General features: G+C 40.5%; 1 protein-coding gene across 5 annotated transcripts in view; it reads left to right on the forward strand.

Annotated features, from left to right (window-relative positions):
* Positions 1 to 19,777, forward strand: part of MDN1 (midasin AAA ATPase 1) — a 158,290-nt gene that overhangs the window by 26,427 nt on the left and 112,086 nt on the right. For all 5 annotated transcript variants that reach the window (XR_014248649.1, XR_014248650.1, XR_014248651.1 and 2 more), the window contains exons 8-15: positions 625 to 728; positions 2,593 to 2,707; positions 6,285 to 6,478; positions 7,430 to 7,511; positions 10,643 to 10,738; positions 12,414 to 12,526; positions 14,503 to 14,651; positions 15,589 to 15,649. Coding sequence is in view for 2 of the 5 variants with exons in the window: in XM_082405917.1 (XP_082262043.1) it covers positions 625 to 728; positions 2,593 to 2,707; positions 6,285 to 6,478; positions 7,430 to 7,511; positions 10,643 to 10,738; positions 12,414 to 12,526; positions 14,503 to 14,651; positions 15,589 to 15,649 (914 nt within the window). In the remaining 3 variants the exon portion in view is untranslated. The remainder of the gene's footprint in view (positions 1 to 624; positions 729 to 2,592; positions 2,708 to 6,284; positions 6,479 to 7,429; positions 7,512 to 10,642; positions 10,739 to 12,413; positions 12,527 to 14,502; positions 14,652 to 15,588; positions 15,650 to 19,777) is intronic.

A 19,777-nucleotide genomic window follows, 5' to 3' on the forward strand; every position in this document is an offset into this window, starting at 1 on the left:
TTTTATCATTTATCTCTAAGCCTAGTATTTTTCCACTACTTCATATGCACGTTCTGCCCTAACCATAAGAGTCCTCTCATGCCATGCTCTTAGGCATATACATTTTTATCCATTTGAATATTTTTGCCTAGAGTAAATGTGCCATTGCTCTCCCAACAAACCAGGCTGATTCCTCTTCATACTTTCAGACTCAGTGAATGTCATTACCTCTAGAATGGCTTCACTGCCCTGCTTCTAAACTACTCCACACTGATCTACAGCCACCCTCTGTCTTCACGTATTGTTTTGTACACCCCTTGGGGGTCACACCGATCATGCTGTATGGTAGTTTGCACGGCTGTCTCCCGTCAGACTCTAGGCTGTAAAGCCTCAGTCATGTCTGGATTTTTCCTGTCTTGCTTGATTCTGGTCCATAGTAGGCACTCAGTGAATGCTGAATGAATAAGTTGCTCTGCTGGAGTGTAGGTGGCTCCAGTATTCCCGCCTGGCATTTGACCCCAGTTCATGCTGTGAGAAGTAGGGTTTCCTTTAAGGACGTGTTCATCATTTGGCGAGAGGGTTTTTTTGCTTTCTTGTTTGTTACTTCTGTCTTAATAGCTTTATCACTGGGGTTTTGTGATTTAGGTTTCCGTGCTGATCCCTCTCTTGGAGAATGGAGAGCTCTTGATTCCTGGCCAAGGTGACTGTCTGAAAGTGGCTCCTGGATTTCAGTTCTTTGCAACCAGGAGGTATGTCCCATTAACCCTTCTGTTCCCACGATGGAGCCTCTTCCTAAGTCCACATGCTAGAGTGCTGAGTACAAAAGTCTTGGAATAGAGTTCTCTGGGCCCATTTTAAGCAAGGTTAGTTAGCAGTGATGACAGATTCAACATTCTTATTCCTGACTTTTTTTTTTTTAATTAATTAATTTAATTTATCTTTGGCTGTGTTGGGTATTCATTCCTGCACGCAGGCTTTCTCTAGTTGGAGTGAGCGGGGGCTACTCTTTGTTGCAGTGCACAGCTTCTTACTGTGGTGGCTTCTCTTGTTGTGGAGCATGGGCTCTAGGCACACGGGCTTCAGTAGTTGCAGCTCGCAGGCTCAATAGTTGTGGCTTGTGGGCTCTAGAGCGCAGGTTCAGTAGTTGTGACACACGGGCTTAGTTGCTCCACGGCATGTGGGATCTTCCTGGACCAGGGATCGAACCCGTGTCCCCTGCATTGGCAGGCAGATTCTCAACCACTGCGCCACCAGGGAAACCCCTTCCTGCCTATTTTTAACAGAGATAATTAATTTAGAAAGTAAAAGTGGTTCTTTTTTCCCCCACTTAAAAATAAGTAACCAGTCTTAAAAAACTTTGTCTTGTTTTCATGCTTTCAAACATAATCAGAGATGAGACTGTTTTCAGATAGCCCTGGGTTTGAGTCCTGACACTGGCACTTTGTACCTGTGTGTACCTTGCTTGACTGATTGTGATGGGGCCAATAACACCTGCTTTACAACTTGGTGTAAGTTATGAAGGTTAGGTGAAGTGACTAAAGACCTGTCACATTGTAAGTGCCCAGCCATGATGGTGGTGATGATGAAGCCATGTAGACTTCAGGCATTTAAAAAAATTAACTGAATATAAGCATCAACAAAGGAATAAAACCTAAGCAAACTTAGTATATGTCCCTATCTACTTTTTAAAATAATGTGAAGGCAGTGGTTTATTTCCTACTACTTGTCTATAACTGTACAGCTTCTCTTTGGTCTTAAAATGCCCAAGAGTGAAAATAATGCCACATTGTATTTAGTGATTATATTACTGTTTACTGTACCTCTGTGAACACTCACTTCCAGATGGAATGCAGAGCTAACAGTTCTAAGGAAGACCTTGCTAGGCCCTGTTAGTTTTAATAGACCCTGATTTTATTCACAGCGATGGTGAAGTTCTTTCCTGCTAGATACATTTCCCAGAAGGTCCTGGGACATCATAGAAGTATGCCACACAAACTTGAGTTCAGTTCTTGGCTTTGCCATTGTAGTCATAGTTGAGTGAGCGAGGGACATTACTCTCCTTCTCTTCCTTACAGTTCTTCCTTACAGTTAGAAGAAAAGAAGGGCATCATCCCCTCAGGGCAGTTGTTGTGAAGATTAAATTACATGGCTTAGGTGTAAGCCCATGGCTTGCCCAGAGTATGTGTTTAATGAATATTCCTTCTCTTCTGGGCATTTTAAGTAATTTTAGGTACTGTCACTTTTGGTAATAAGCAGTGAACTTATTTTTAGTGCTATCGGTCTTGGATTAGGTTTTCTTTTTCCTGAAGTTATGTCTTAAGGAAAAGAAACATGTTGTTGAGTTCAAAACGCCTAATAGGATCATTTGCAGTGATGTGAAAATAACTTGGTTAAAGCCCTATTACTCCCCCTAGGAAAATAGTCACACCTGGCTTGGTGGCAGCCTTTCATTGTCATCCTCCCTATAAGCCCAACATAGTGCTGTCTGGCACCAGAAGGAACTGTGAGTTTTACTCAGATGTGAGATAACGTCTAGCAAGGGATAACCAGGGGCATAATTCAAGATTAAAATTGGGAATTTTGTGTGACTCTGTTTTTCATTCTGAAATACAGACTCTTGAGCTGTGGAGGAAATTGGTATCGACCGCTAAATAGTCATGCTACTCTGCTAGACAAGTACTGGACCAAAATTTACCTGGATAACATGGATAAGACAGAACTGAATGAGGTATGACGTTATTTGAAAGTATCAATGCTTTTCTTTCTTACTCTTCATTATTAAAAGTGTCAGACTTAACATGTAAACAGAGGAAATAGCCCAATGAGTCACCAAAATACTCGTCACTCTAAATTTAACAGTTAATATGCTGACATTTTACTGTATTAATTTCATCTAGTAGTTTTTATTTGCTAATATATTTGAAAGCAAACCTCATAGCATTTCACCCTTAAATACTTTCATGCATCTCTAAGGGCATTTCCATATATAACTTCAATGATTATTATACCCAATAAAATGAATAGTAATTCGTCAGTAGCACTTAATTCTCAGACCATGTTTAAGTTTCTCCAGTTGTCCCCAGAGGATCTTTTTTATACTAAGTTGTTTTGTAACTAACATCTTTCACACTTAACAACTTCATGTACATTTTGATCTGGGTATTAATGAAAATTGAGATGACTTATTTTAAAGGTTTTATACATCGATTTACTTTGTAGTATCTCTGGTTCTCCGTGATCACTAAGAGGTGTGCCTCACTTTACCCTGTCAACCTCCTGTCTCCCCTTGGATCTATCTCCTCACTTGGGAAGCGTCCCGACTTCCAACGTTTCATCTTGGAGAGCAGCAAATAAAGCATTGTCAGTGATCATTCAGTTATGGCAGGGATGCTTTCCTCTTTCTTGGTATAAGTTTTTAGATAAATAAGTGGCACCAGACAACCTTTTCAAATATTTTATCTAGCATTTAGGTATTTACTAGCAGAGGGGTTTTCAGAGTTTACCGATTACTGGGTAAACCTTGATAGTATAATCTCTAAGAAGCCTTGCCTTGATGGTGTGATTTTATAACTCTACAGCCTGTTTTACACTTGTGAGTTTCTCATCTCACTCTAGTTCCCAGTTGTGTATTTGTGTGTCCTGTATGTCTTTTCTTTTCCCCTCTTGCCGCCCTCAACTATAAGCTCCTCCAGTAACTTAACTCAGCTCTGGTGTCCCCAGCATCCACTCCGTGCCTGGCATTTTGTAAACGTTTGTTGTATTGCTCTGTCGTAATGCTCCTCTTTCTTTTGCTGTTGCAGACCTTTAAATGTTTTGTTTTCAGACTTAAATTGTGAGTCTTTTCCTTAAAGGAGAGGACTGAAGTTCACATTTAGGTGTAATTTATTGGGGATTGAGAGAATGAGGAGAATATTTGACAGCCACTCTGTTCTTACTGTCTTCTGTGCTTGGAGGATAGGCCAGAACTCCTCCTTCCACCCCTGCCTTGATCAGCAGTGGGTCACTCTGCTCACCGGAAGTGCCACAGGAGCACGCACCTCCTCGCTTCGGTGACCTAGGTCATATTTAGGTAGCTGACTTTGAGAAGCTCACTGGTTATTTTTAAGCTTCTGGGCTTACTAATCCTAATAACACTCTCCTAAATAAATGACTGGTAGCTAAAAACTTTGTGTGTATTACTTAGGAAATAAAATGATCTCCTATGCCGACCTCACAGGGAACACAAGGAACTGCATTTCTGTTGCTGCCAACCGCAGCCATCTTATGCTTAGAAAGACTGGCTTTGACTTCTGAAAGTCAATATCAAATTGAAATATCAAATTACACTTCGAAAAACAAGCTCTTTACATAATGCTAGTCTCATACCTAGTAAGTGCCGGGAACTTACCCCTAGCAGTTTCTCACACCTTGTCTCCCCTATACACCTTGACTGTGCCCTGATGCCTCACGTGCTGGCACCAGAGATGGCCTGCGGCAGTCCCCTCTCACAGTCACCAGCGACCTCTGCCAGGTGCCTCCTGCTCTGTGAAACCTTCCCGGGTCTCCCAAGCAGGGCCGACCATGCTGTCCTTTGGGCTGAAAGTTTGCTTTTGCTTTCATATCTGCTGCTTATATTAGGGGGAGTTTCTCGAGGACAGGTTCCATTCCTTATTTTGTTTTGTTTCTCTGTCCCTGGAATAGTGCCTGCTACAAAGTAGGTACTTAATAAATGCTTATTAAAGGAATGAATCTCCAAAATACATATCAAATTGATAACCATATCATGTTAGATTAGTTTATTATGTGATACTGTGTTCAAATTTTGACATTCATGTTAATAACAAAAGATGTTTTTTGACTAAGGTAGAAAATGACTAATTGGTTGGTACAGATAAATCTCTATTCAGAACTTTTTTTCCAGATAACTGAGCCCTTACTAAAGTGTTAAACCTAACAGAAATTTTTTTCAAGTAAAAACAGCTTTTTTTTTCACCTTGGTCATAAATATACATGCTCGTATGATGGAATTACTACTCAGCAGTAAAATAGAATGAACTACTGATACATACAGTAATGTCTGGACGAATTTCAAAAACGTTTTGCTGAGTAAGAGAAACCGAACTACACACTACATTCCGTATGATTCCGTGTATATGATAGATTTGAAAGCAAAACTGTAGAGATCTGAATTCAGGTGCAGGATTCCAGGGACGGGGATGTGGAAGAAGGGAGTGATGACAAAAGGGAACTTTTTGTTTTAGGGGTGATGGAAATAAGTCTATATTTTGTTTATGGTAGCCAGGGTCCACAAATACATGGGCAATTTTGAAAATGTTCCCTCCGTCCACAAAAAATGTATATTCTGTATTTGAAAGATCCACATGTGTATCCATTAAATTGAATTTGTTGATTTTATTAGTCTCTTTTTCTGTCCTTAATTTTCAATACATCTGAAATATGTTTTCAATAATACATGTTGTAAAATCCTCCAGTTTAAAAAAAAAAGTATGAAGAAATAAAAATCTATGAGATCTACCACTTGATGACACCGGTAAAAGATCTTAGTGGGCCTTACAACTTTAATATATACAAAATATGTTAATATTTCATATATAAATTGGAATCGTGGTATACTTCTCAATTTAAATGTATTAGGGTGTAATATTTCTAATATATACATGATATTTTTCTTCCTTGTCAAGTAGACTTGACTTAGCAAATCCATATCATAAAAGCGTTGAACCAATATTATGGGCACCAAGTATTATACTGCACAAAATTCTTAATAGTTATCAAAGTGAATTGGACTAGATCTTTTTCTCGTTAAATTCTGTTGTCTGATAAAAACTACTTTTTATCAGGACTTAACACTAGCTCCTTTTACTGTGATTTGCTTTAAAAAACTTTCCTTTTCCCATTAACTGCTTCTTATTTGCTTTTGTCTGAGAAATGACTTAATGACTGTACTAGAATTGTGTTTAAAAAATTAGAGTACATATTACTTGAAGGATTCTTCAACGAGTAAGTGCCTGGGACTTGGACGCCTATGTTGCTTGAGACCCCTTTCCCATCTAGCTTCTACGCCCTAAGCTGTGTGATAGGTGGTGAGATTGCCAGATAACTGAGTTCTGGGCAGGAAAAAGTCATGGTCTTTGAGGGATTGGAGGTATGGGTGAGGGTGGAAGTTGTTATACTTGGTAAAGATGACAGATTTCTTAGAAGAATTCATTTTTGGTTGACTAGTGTCAGCAGCAGTTTATGTGTGCTTTTAAAAATCACTCTGTCTGCTGCTAAATTTTCTTTCCTTTTTTTTCTCCCTCTGTCAGGTTCTGCAAAATAGATACCCCAGCTTATCGGTAGCAACCGATCACCTGCTTGACATTTACATCCAGCTTACTGGAGAGAAACATCACCCTCTGAGTGATAGTTCCGTTGGAGGGGAACAGGCACCCGAGGAAGTTTCAGAAGCCAGATGGGAACACAAAAGACTAAGCCTTGAAGGGAGAGAATTGTCTCTCAGGTACTGGGCTAAACACTTTTGAGTCGGTATTTTAAAAACTGCTTCCCTCAGAAGTTCTTAGCAGCTAGAACTGAATGGTTACAAGAAGTGAGGTTTTGAAATGAGACGTTTGGGCTGCTTCATAGTGTTCAGTCCCTTTTTGAGATCTATAGTTACTGAATGGGAAGGCTTATGAAGGTAACATTATGTTAACTTTAACAAATAACTTTTTTCTTCCAGTTTTGTTGAGATGTAATTGACACAGAGCACTGTATAAGTTTGTGGCATATAGCATAATGATTACATACGTCATGAAATGATCACTGCAGTAAGTTCAGTGAGCGTCCATCATCTCATAGGTACAAAATTAAAGAAACAGTAAAAAAAAAATTTTTTTTTCTTGTGATGAGAACTCTTAACAACTTTTCATATATAACATACAGCAGCGTTAATTGTACTTATCATGTTGTACGTTATATCCCTAGGACTTACTTATAACTGGAAGTTTAGCAGATAACTTTAAAAGCCAAAGTTGGGAATAGTTACTGACATAGCTCTTTCACTGGATGTCCTTTTGTGACACTTGGGGTCTTAAATAAAAGACTCTTGGGTTTTGCTCTGTATAGTGAGTTACATGCCTTTGCGCTTCGTTCGCAGTGGTTGACTTGCCCTTTGAGAAATGAGAATTAGGTGTGGGCAACTCCCCTCAGTTTGCTCTGAGAATTAATTGCTCCCTGTCTCCTGCTACCTTGTCTGGCATGGATGGGGAGAAGTGAGTTCTAGGTCACTTCCTGGTAGGATAGGGACTGGGACCACTCATTCTTTTTCCTGACACTGTTTATCTTCAGTTGCCAGAAAAAAAGGAGAGTCTTTGTTGTCAGGTGTTCCCAGACCTAAGTAAGCTCTGATGCCTTTGATGTCTTTGGCCTATGGTCTTTTATTTCTTGCCCCCTGCCCCCCTTTTTTTTAAAGGGATCTACTGAATTGGTGTAATAGGATTGCCCACAGCTTTGACAGTCTGTCTTCATCAGCATCATTAAATATTTTTCAAGAGGTAAGATACAGTCTTCCTGCTTGTTTCTCTGTGCTCTTTAAGGCTGTTGATTTCCACTGTTATTTTCTGTGTCTTGACTGCTATCAAAAAGTTCTTCTTTTGTGTAGGTACCGTTTATTATCCTTAGCTAGTTAAAACTGAACTAATGTTGCCTTAAAACTAATTGGGCATAATAAATGTTTTGTGGTTTTTGAAACAGGTTACTACTAATTTCAAATAAGTATAGTATGAATTAGAGTAAAACAGATACAGTACTGAAATTAAAGCTTAAATGGAAAGAAAGTCTCCCAGGTGATAATACTGTTATAAAATGTAAAGTGTTTCTAAGATCTTTAGTATTTATTTCTATATGTAATTTCTTAGTCTATTTGATAGATTTATATTTGTCTTATCCCACCACTAGCCTCAGTAGGGCCTTTTTAACTTTAGTCCAGAGAGATTTATGTCAGGTTTGTAAAGTACATCCTTGTGTGCTGGACGTGGGGACAAAATGTGTTGCGTGGGAGGGAAGCCCTATTGAATTGTAGCTCTGCCACATTCAGTAGAACAGAGAGAAATTTATTCCCGCCTGCTTAAGAATAAAGTGATGCTGTCTGAAGATCTCTGGGCTGTTAAAACATTAACCCATTTTGACTATAAAGTGTTCTGGTTTCTGTCAGCTAGGACTGAGGAGAGAATAGTGACCCATTTTGGTTAGCAGTTTCTCTCTGTGTTTGGTTAACTTACTTTGAGTAGAAAGAACCCACATTTGGAGCACACACTTAAGCCGGCTGAACTCTGAAGTGCTGTGTGCCAGTCCTTTAATCCTCTTCTCTCCATTGAAATTTCCTTTCCATTCTCCTACATTTCTCATATTTCTTACAGGTAACCTTGTTTTGTACTTTTCTTTATTTTATTTTATTTCTAAAAATTTATTTTATTTATTTATTTTTGGCTGCATTGGGTCTTTGTTGCTGTGCACGGGCTTTCTCTAGTTGTGGTGAACAGGGGCTGCTCTTCGTTGCGGTGCGTGGACTTCTCATTGTGGTGGCTTCTCTTGTTGCAGAGCACGGGCTGTAGGCGCCCGGGCTTCAGGAGTTGTGGCTCGCGGGCTCTGGAACGCAGGCTCAGTAGTCGTGGCGTGCGGGGTTAATTGCTCCACGGCATGTGGGATCTTCCCGGACCAGGAATCGATCACGTGTCCCCTGCATTGGCAGGCGGATTCTCAACCACTGCGCCACCAGGGAAGCCCCCCCAGTACTGTTAATACCCTGATGTATCTCCTTCCACATCCTTTTCTATGCGAATGGGATTAAGAACTTTTTTACTGTATCAGAACCTTCCCCACCACCCCACACATACCCTTGAAGAGATCAGGCCAGTTGTTTTACAGAATGTTTCACCTTCTGGCTTTATCTGGTTGCTTCTTCACTGCTTTGACACCAACTGGTGTCCTGCAATTCAGTTCAGTTTTGATACTGACTACCTGGAGTTAGTGTAGACCCCACAGGTTCAACGGCTCAGTCCTCCTCAAGGCTGCCCCACTTTAGACTCTAGCCGCAAGTCTCAGATGCCCACCCACACTTAGGACCTATCAGCTGTAAATTCAGGGGTTCCCACAACCTCCTCAGGTACAGTAATCACCTCACAGAACTCATTGGAAGCTCTGTACTCACCATACAGGTCACAGTTTTTTGCTTTTTGTTTTTTGTTTTTTTTTGGCTGTGTTGGGTCTTCGTTTCTGTGCGAGGGCTTTCTCTACTTGCGGCAAGTGGGGGCCACTCTTCATCGCAGTGCGCAGGCCTCTCACTATCACGGCCTCTCTTGTTACGGAACACAGGCTCCAGACGCGCAGGCTCAGTAATTGTGGCTCACGGGCCTAGTTGCTCCGCGGCATGTGGGATCTTCCCAGACCAGGACTCGAACCCGTGTCCCCTACCTTGGCAGGCAGATTCTCAACCACTGCGCCACCAGGGAAGCCCCAGGTCACAGTTTTATTATAAAAAATATAACTCAAGAAGTCAAATGGAAGAGACACATAGGGCAGGGTTTCAGGAGTCTGAGCACAGGCACTCCTGTGGAGTCAGGGTGTGCCACCTTCCTGGTACATCACTTTGTCACCAACCAGAAGCTCTCTAAGCTTTGGATGTCCAGTGTTTATTGGGGTATTATTCTGACATTGGCTATTCGATTGAACTCGGTCTCCATCCCCTCCCCTCCTCCAGAGGTTGGAGATGGAGCTGGAAGTTTCAACCCTTGGTCTTTCTGGCCTGGCCAGTTCCTCTCTTAAATTATCTAAGGGCCCATCAAGAGTTACCTTGCTTAGCATAATAAACCTGGTAAGGTCCATAAGGGCTCTAGTAAATAACAAAAGACACTCCTTACTCCTGGTAATTCCAAGAATTTTTGAAGCTCTGTGTAAGGAATTAGGGACAAAACTAGATACATTCTTTTTTAAATGCTTACATGAAGCTTATTGATATATTACACTTGGTGGCAGTAGAACCAGATATATTCTTTGTTTTGCCATACTCGTGTCCTTTCCCTTGTCATTTTATCTGTCTTTCTTGTAAATAGAAGTTTAACAAAACGCTTGATGTATGCAGACTCAGCTTTTGGGGGGGTAGAATCCATTTGGCGGTGATACATCCTTTATATTTCATTACAGCAGAAGACATGTGTCTTGTTGGCCTATCAGTAGTTGCTAAGGTTAAGTACTGGGTTAGGGTAATGACAGTGTAATCCCTTTATTGCACACCAGGAGTCTCCCTTTACATCTAGAAAGTAATCTTTTGATGTTACCTCCACTGTCTGGAAGTCGTTTCCCCCCACAGAACCCTATACCCAAGGATTAATGCTAATTGCTATTATTACCTGAATTTTGGATTTGCAAACTGAGGCGTTTGTGTGTGTTTTCCTAATTAACCGGTATTTTGATAGTAAAGCCTTCACATTTTTTGGTGTCCTGTCTCTGTTATGGTAAGGTTCTTTGAGTCTAGGGTTGGTACTTTATTTGTATTCTCCTTAGTCTTACTTGCAGAAAAGTTCTGCTGGATTTTACGTTCCTCCCTTTTGTGGCCTGGATAGTGATGCTCTGTTATTAATGTATTATTTTAAAAATCAGTTGGCATTTACCTTGGTTATTTTAATAGGCTCTGGACTGTTTCACAGCAATGCTTTCTAAGCAGACAAGCAAACTGAAAATGGCAGAAGTCATTGGAAGCAAATTGAACATTTCCAAGAAAAAGGTATGTAATGCTGTTTTTACTTCCCTCTTGAAAGGAAGCTGGGATATTTAGCTTAATTGCTGATCTCTGGTCCTTACCTGGAACAGCTTTTGCAAATAACAGCGTCCTCTGTCAGAGTTGGTAGTTTCATTGCTGCCTCTCATGGGCATAAAGCTCACTGTCTCCTGGATAAGTAGTTCTCCCTGTGAGCTGCCTTGCATCCTTTTTCACACGCACGCCTTTTTCTCCAGTGCTTAAGGAGCATGTTATTCTGTAGGTTGTGGACTCAGGACTGGAACCATGTTGTAGTAACACCTTTGTCTGTAGTTCTGTGCATTAGATTTTTTCCAACTTTTTTTTTTTTTTTTACTTATTTATTTTTGGCTGTGTTGGGTCTTTGTTGCTGCGTGCAGCCTTTCTAGTTGTGGCGAGAGGGGGCTACTCTTCATTGCGGTGCGTGGGCTTCTCATTGCGGTGGCTTTTCTTGCTGTGGAGCACGGGCTCTGGGGTGTGCGGGCTTCAGTAGTTGTGGCTCGCGGGCTCTAGAGCACAGGCTCAGTAGTTGTGGCGCATGGGCTCAGTAGTTGTGGCACACGGGCTTAGTTGCTCCGCAGCATGTGGGATCTTCCTGGGCCAGGGCTCGAACCCGTGTCCCCTGCATTGGGAGGCAGATTCTTAACCACTACGCCACCAGGGAAGTCCCTTTCCAACTTTTTATGGTTAATATCTTCAAACATCAAAAAAGTTGAAAAGTATTAGTGAACACCTGTATACCCACTACTTAGGTTCACTGCTGATACTGTTAATATTTGCCTTTCCTGTTTTATATCAAAATATGTACTTCTGGAGGAGAGAGCCTTTCGGCAATGGTGTTGGTAGCTGGAGAAATGTCTGGGGTTCATCTTGAGGCAGATATTTGGCGTTCCCAAATGAATGATGACTCAAAAAAGCCTTAGTCAGGAACCGAGATGGTTAGGGGTGTTCCTTAGGTGTATGAAACTATCGGGATGGTTTTGGCTGCAGGTAACAGAGCACCTACTAAAAGGGGCTGAAGTAATAAGTATGTTAATTATAGTAGACAAGAGAAATGAGACTACCATGACTGGCTTAGGTTGATCAATATTCAGCCCCTTTGGTTGAAGAGGGGTTTACCTTCCGTGGGCAATTTGCCCCTTTTACTCCTGCCCCAAACCCTGAGCGAAATCTGGGTTCTTTGGGTTAGTGATGAGGATAAGGCTGATGGGTACGTGTCCTGAGCCTCTGTCACAGCTTCTCTTTCTGCTTTGGCTGTTGTCAGATGTATCATGGTTTATTCAAGTGACTGTTTCCTGCATTATGTTAGAAATTTAAAGCAGAGGAAAGCATAGAGGAAGAAAAATTACTTTGGTTTTTTTCATATCTTTTAGGAGTAAAACTTTCTGTTCACTGTGTTCACTTCATATAGGTAGATAGAGGCTCATTTGAATGAATAAAAAGTACTATTACAGGGAAACATTCATGATCAGTGTTTTTAAAAACATATTAGAAACTTGGAGAATTTTAAAAAATATAATTAAAAGCTAACTTACCTATCTTGGAAGCCCAAAAATGCCTCTTAGTAGAGGGCATGTTAGAGGAGCACAGTAAGCCTCACGGATGAGAAGTATTTGAAGAGCATGCAGAAGTTTACTCAGGTAAAATCTTTCCCCTCCCATAGGCTGAATTCTTCTGTCAACTTTATAAACCAGAAATTGCAATCAACGAGCTAGATGTGCAAGTGGGTCGAGTGCGGCTTCTACGGAAACAAAGTGAGGCTGTCCACATACAGAGGTAAACAGGGTTCCAAACTGATCTGAGCACTGTGGGGTCGTTGGGAAATTGATAGAAGGAACGTGTGGTCCAGCCCCTTACCTTTGAGTAAAACATGTCAGAACTGTGATCTCTCCAGTGTACTAGACAGTAAGGAGCAGTGATTTCCCAAAATGTGTTCTGTGAAGCTAGATGTTAATAGGTGGAGGAGGTGATGAGGGTCATTAGAGACTTGGGACTAGCAAAGGTGTATCTTTGATTTTATTCATTGTAGTGTATTTAGTGAAGAAAGCATCACCTAGAGGTCAGGCTTGGTCCTAACATTAGTCTATTAATCTCTTGAGGGCTGGAATTGTATACGTTTCTGAGATTTATTAAAGTTATTTATTAAATATTTGCTATATGCCTAATGTTGTGCTGAGTGCCTTTTTGCATGTTTTCTCATGTGGTTATAGTAAGCCTATGAATTAATGTGTGTGTTAGTGTCCTTAGGGCTCTCCTAACAAATTACCATAAACTTGATGGCCTAAAACAGCAGGCATTTATTCTCAGTTCTGAAGGCTGGAAGGCTGAAACCAAGGTGTTGGCGGGGCCACACTACCTCTGAAGACTCTTGCCTCTTCCTGGCTTCTCCTGGCTCCCAGCAATCTTTGGTGTTCCTTGCCTTGTAGCTCCATCAAGCCAATCTCTGATGCCATTGTCATATGGTCTTCTTCCCTGTGTGTATTTCTTTGTGCCTCTAAATTTCTCTTTCTTTATAAGGACACCAGCCATTGGATTTAAGACTGACCCTTAAATCCAGTATGATACGATTTTAATCTTATTATACCTGTAAAGAGCTTTTTTCCAAATAAAGTCACATTCACAGGTTCTCAGTAGACATGAATTTTGGGGGAACATAATTCAACCCACTACAGCTAGTAACTATTGTTATCCAGATTTTACAAGTTAGGAAACCGAGGCTAAGAGAGGTTAAGTAGTTTGCGCAAGATGACATAGGTAGTACAGATGTTTTATCTTGTTGGTGTTTTGAATTTCCAGAGCCTAGTGAAGTAGCAGTTATGTAAATGCTGCACGTATGTAGAATGAATGAATTCTGCAATTCATATGTTGTAAGGACATCTGTTATAGCAGCGGTCCCCAACCTTTTTGGCACCAGGGACTGGTTTCGGGGAAGACACTTTTTCCACGAATGGGGTTGGCGGGGGTAGTTTCGGGATGATTCAAGCACATTACATTTATTGTGTACTTTATTTCTATTATTATTACATTGTAATTTATAATGAAATAATTAATACAACTCACCATAATGCAGAATCAGTGGGAGCCCTGACCTTGTTTTCCTGCAACTAGATGGTCCCATCTGGGGGCGATGGGAGACAGTGACACCCGAAGTGTGTTGCTTATGTCCAGTCTAGTCCGTAAGGTGCAGTTCAATTGTCACTTGCCACTCACTGATAGGGTTTTGATATGAGTCTGCACGCAGTCGATTTATTATGGTCTCTGTGCAGTCAAACATCTCCGCTAACGATGATCTGTATTTGCAGCCGCTCCCCAGCGCTAGCATCACCGCCTCGGCTCCACCTCAGATCATCGGGCATTAGATTCTCATAAAGAGCGTGCAGCCTAGATACGTTGCATGCAGTTTACAGTAGGGTTCACCACACTCCTATGAGAATCTAATGCCGCCGCTGACCTGACAGGAAGCGGAGCCCAGGCGGTAATGTGAGCGATGGGGAGCAGCTGTAAATACAAATGAAGCTTTGCTCACCCACCATTCACCTCCTGCTGTGTGGCCCGGTTCCTAACAGGCCACGGATAGGTACCGGTTCGTGGCCCAGGGGTTGGGGACCACTGTGTTGTAACATGAAGACCGTCACTCTGAGTTGTCTCCTTCTTCTTGTTTGTTGAATCTGGGAAATCTGATTCCTCAAAATAACACAAAGAGAAGCTTGCAGCCTGTTCCTCCAACTGCTTATATACTTTCCCCTCCCCAGGGAGAAGCTCACCTTTGCTGCTACGAGGCCATCCTCTGTTCTTATTGAACAGCTCGCGGTGTGTGTTAGCAAAGGGGAGCCTGTGTTGCTGGTGGGAGAGACCGGGACCGGCAAAACCTCCACCGTCCAGTACTTGGCTCATATTACAGGTAACTCCTAGAGGGGAAGCACTCTGCCCCCAGACAACAAACATTTGACACTGACTGCCTTTTTATTATTTTTAAAAAATACTTATTTACTTATTTGGCTGTGCCAGGTCTTAGTTGCAGCATGTGGGAATCTTTTTAGTTGTGGCATGTGGGATCTGTAGTTGTGGCATGCAAACTCTTAGTTGCAGCGTGTGGGATCTAGTTCCCTGACCAGGGATCGAACCCGGGCCCCCTGCATTGGAAGTGCGGATTCTTAGCCACTGGATCATCAGGAAAGTCCCCTGACTGCCTTTTTAAAAAATAAAAAGTCCAAAGAATATTGGAATTTAAGAAGTGCCACCACTCCACTTGCCCTGGAGATAAGCACTGGAAATTTTTACCTTGGAAATAATGTATTCTTTCCCCCTGGAAATAACCACCGTTAATAGATTGGTATTAACTTTTTTCAGTTCTAATCTGTGGTCTTCAAATACATACAGATTTGGTTTTGTTTTGAAACAAACGGGATCATTCTCTATGTATTACGTTTAGTTAATAAGCAAATTGGACATCTTTAAAAACAGAACTGCCTCATTCCTATTCTGATGGCTAAATAATATATCACACTGGATATTTATTTAGTTCTAATTCATAGACAAATATTTCACACTGGATATTGATTTAGTTCTAATTCATAGGCAGACGTTGACTTACTGAAGGGTTTTTTGTTGTTTTCAGTTACCTGATGCTTGAGCAGTGAATCTTCTTTTACATATCTCTCTGAGTTAGGTGAAAATTTTGAATAGTCAAGATTCCTGAAAGTAAAATGAGGGGGTCAGAGGAAATGCACATTTAAAGATTTGCTCTGTGCCCTTGTCCACACATCCTTATGGATCACACTGGATGTTGTCAGTCTTTACATTTTCAGAATAACCCTTTTGCCCTTTCTTTATTAAAGGCCACCGTTTGAGGGTAGTCAATATGAATCAGCAAAGTGACACTGCAGATTTGCTGGGAGGGTAAGTGCAATTTTAAATCTTTTTCTTGTTATTTTGTGTTCACTGTTTGAGGTAAGAAATACTTCTTTTCTGTAAAGCTCAAAACTAGCCTTGGAAAAATGTTCAGAGAATTGCCCCCCTACGCCCACCCCAGCAGGGTATTATTTATTAGAATTTATTAAGGAGCTCTTGAGTGTGTAGATGTTTCTTTTCATTTTAAAGAACACTTGAGGTTCTTGCTCTTAAGGATCCTGCTGGGAGGGGGAGGAAAACAAAAAGGTAAGTATGTAATCAAGTAATGTTTGTGTGTGCAGTCATTTATCTGAAGCCTATGTTCTAGACTCACACTGCCTTCAAGCTAGGCTCTCCTGCAGTTTGATTATCTATGAAACATTAAGTAGCCTCCACTTTGTTAAATGGGACTTGGCTCATGGCACTCCACTGTGGTCAGTAAAATGCCCTTCTTCCTTATTTGTGGTTTTGAATATGTTAGTTTCATGAACAATTTTAGTCTGTGCTGAAGGCTGTAAAAGCGATGGCTGCTATTGGCATACCTTATGTTGAACCCTAGTAGGGTCTGTCCCATTAACTCTAAGCAGTTGCTTACACAAACTCTTAAAGGCATAAGATAATAGAATTTATTGTCCTTTTTGCTCTTTGTGATATCTGCAAGAAAGCTCTTTATTTCCTCTTTTCTGAGGACCACATTATGCTGTGGCATTATTTTTACTATCACTCTTTCCTTGTCTCATATCCCTTCCTGCTCTGGATGGAGTGCTACTTTGGAATCCTGCTTCCTTTGGTGCTTCTCATTTTCTTACTGTCCCGACCTATTACTTCTGCTCTACACATGCCACTAATTATGTATTTTAAATTTATATGCTGTCTTCGAATCCGTTAGCTGAGGCTTACCTCTCTTACTCTAATTCTACTTTGACTTTATTTTTCCCCAGTGGTCTTTCTACCGTGTTTTCATTTTACCTCTGTTCAGTTAATTGACACTTAATCTCCCCATTCCCTCATTGTGGTACTTGCAATGTGTTCTTAATAATATATGGAATTTGTTACTTAACTAGGCATGTCTATACTACTGTGTATTTCTCTCTATTCTGTATCTATCTGTGTCTTTAGTAATATCCTACTGTTAAGTATTCCTAACACAAATGGCATTCATCTTGTACTAATTGAACACGCACTGGATCTGTCTCTTCTAAGAATTTGTAGTGTTATGTCAGCCGTTGCAAGTAGTTTTAAATGTAGTGAGTACACATTGTGCCTTGATGCAATTACTAATACAAAAAGGTTGAAATCAGAATTTGTTAACTGGAATTTTATTTTGGTGCCAACTTGGTGAAAAAAATATATATCCATTTGTCCTTGTTAGTAGGTTAGCATCAGTTATCAAAAGAAAACTTACATACGTTTCAATTTTTGTATAGTTGGAAGTATGCCTTGTTTTCTTTTCTTTTGTATTATTGGCAAGTGGTGTGTAAATCACATCTTTTAATATATATTATCGATGTATGAATGACTCCTTTGCTTAAGAACCCTTGTGTATACAATTGGAAGACCAAAAATGATTTTAAAAAGACAAGGGAAAAAGAAAAAAAGGAAAAAATAATAAAGGCAAGGGAGTAGTAGAAAATAAAGGAGCAGGTAGGGAGGTGGGATAAAGAAGGGCTAATATTTCTATTTTGGGAATGTGTGGTTAGTTTCATCTAACTGTGAAACTAGTTCTGTGTTTTGTAACTTACATTAAACATATTTTGCATTTATCAAATACTATGCTTAAAATATAATAAAAGAAATTTATAGTCCTAATTAGTCTGGTTTGCAAAAATTCCTTTAGATTGGTTTTTTAAAAAATTATAATTAATGATAAATATATGTTATAAAAATAGAGGCTTCAAGGCCATTAGGCTCTTAAATTGCATTACTGCAAATTGCCTTCTGATCTTTGTTTGCATATGTACCCCCTTAATTTTTGATTAGTGTTAGTGTGGTATATCTTTTTCCCTCATTTAACTTTTAACTCAATTTTGTCATTCTATTTAAAGTAGGTTTCTGATAGCACATAGACCTTCAGGTTACCTGTGAGTAGAGAAGTAAACCAAATTCTGACAGAGTTGGGGTAGAGAGAGCTTATGAGACTCTGTAGAAAAGAGTAGAAGATACAGAGGGCTTAGAGGAAGCAGGTAAAAATCATTCCAGAAAAGGAAAGTCTGCCATTAAATGGCAAAACACAGAACACAGGTTCACATCACTGACTCTAGGGAATGGGATTGGGAGGGGTAGCCTCTGAGGGAGAAACAGATAAATAGAGAAGGGGAGGTATCCTTGGAGAAGTTAACAATGAAGGAAAGAAAAAATGGGAGAAAAATTAAAGATCTCATAGAAATAGAAATAAAATGGCTAACCTGTGTCCTCCTCTAAGCCACCCATGGAAACATCCATAAAGGAAACTGCACAGGAGATTGCAGGGCAGAAGTGCATGCTTTCAAACTCAGAATCCTGAGCCCAAATGAAGTGAACCGTTTGCCTTTTCAGTTACTCAGCATGCACTGTTTTGTGTCTCTTTTACACTTCATGTTCTTTCATGTATGATAATTTTGGAGAGTCATTTTCTTTTGTTCTATCCATTTTCTAGTGAACTCTTGTATGTGGTCTCCATGTATCATGTATGTAACAGGTAGACCCTGAGTGACTCTCCATGAGGGCCAGGTGTTCTAGACCTCCCTCCCCTCTTGGCCTTTAGGTTGCTCCTGAGGCATATTTTCTCTGCAAAAGACATCATGGAAACCCTGGTCTGTAATGGTTCGTAGTTTGATTTCATCAGTTCTCCCTGTAGCAGGTTAGTTTCCATTGAGTATATGTGTTACAGTTTATTTCTATTTATTTATTTTTCCCTTCGGAAAGGTGTATGTATGTTTGTTCATTCATTTATTCATCACTTGAAACATATGACGACTTAACTGTTCCAGCCACTATGCTTTCAGCTTTAAATGAACAAAATTTTTTCTTAAGGAGCTCAGTCTAATTTGAAATATAAAGCCATTTCTTTCATGAATTCAATTCACTGAGCCAATTACTAGTGGTAATAGTTGTCACAGGTAACTCTTAAATGACACTCCTGTGCCAGGTACTATTTTGAGTTTTTATCTTTGTTCAGTCACTTAGCCTTCTTAACAACCTATTGATTATCCCCATTTACACTTAGGGGACCTGAGGCTCACAGGCATTAAGTGCCTTGTTCAAGGTAATGGCTAGTCCATGACTTGAACCCAGGCAGTCTTTCTTGATATCTCCGTTCTTAGTCATTACTCTGCTGCCTCAGTTAGCTTTGGATCCATCTATTCTGTCATCTTTAAGACTAGCTCTTTTATTTAAATAACGTGTGTGTTTAATTTCTTACCACTTCTTCTGTTGTCATTGTGGTTCATCATCCTCTGCCTGGTCCAGCGCAGGGCTCTCATCTTTGCTTCTACTCTTACCCTCCCCACAGTCTCTCTTCCATTTAGTATTTACAATGATCCTTTTATAGTGTGATCAGATCTCATCACTCTCTTCCTCAGATCCTTCCACTGACTTCTCAGTCCATGTGGAATGTACTCCAAACCCTTCATCACCTGGCTCCGGCACGTCTCTGTCTCCTTTCTTTAGCTCTGCTCTGCGTTGATATTTCCTCTGTGGCATCCCCTGCTGCCCAGGGATATTTGCTTAGCCTAACCCTTCCTTGTTTGATTTCCTTCAAATTCCCGTCTTTAACACAGCCTCTTCTGACTATGATAGTCAAAGTACCAATTCTTTCAGCCACTCTCCTTCCACTTTATCCAGTTATAGCACTTGCTACTTGATATTTTATACTAGTAGGTGTATTCCCCTATTGTCTCTTTGGTTAGATTGTAAGCTGCAGAGGGGCAGGACATGGTGGGTCTCATTTACTCAGTGCTGAACTCTAGCAGGTGCTCAGTAAATCTCAGTTGAATAAATGGAGTAAAGAAATGTCTTTACTGATTAATGGGTTAGTGCTTACTGGGAAGCGATATTGAGTTTGTGAAGTTCTCATGCTTTCTGTCTCTGGAATCAGAATCTTCTATATAGATGCTCAGTATCAGGGCACTGGGTTTCACTCATCTCATTGTTCCTTCT

This window comes from Balaenoptera borealis (genome assembly GCF_965194805.1).
Source record: "Balaenoptera borealis genome assembly, chromosome: 9".
Taxonomy (NCBI): domain Eukaryota; kingdom Metazoa; phylum Chordata; class Mammalia; order Artiodactyla; family Balaenopteridae; genus Balaenoptera; species Balaenoptera borealis.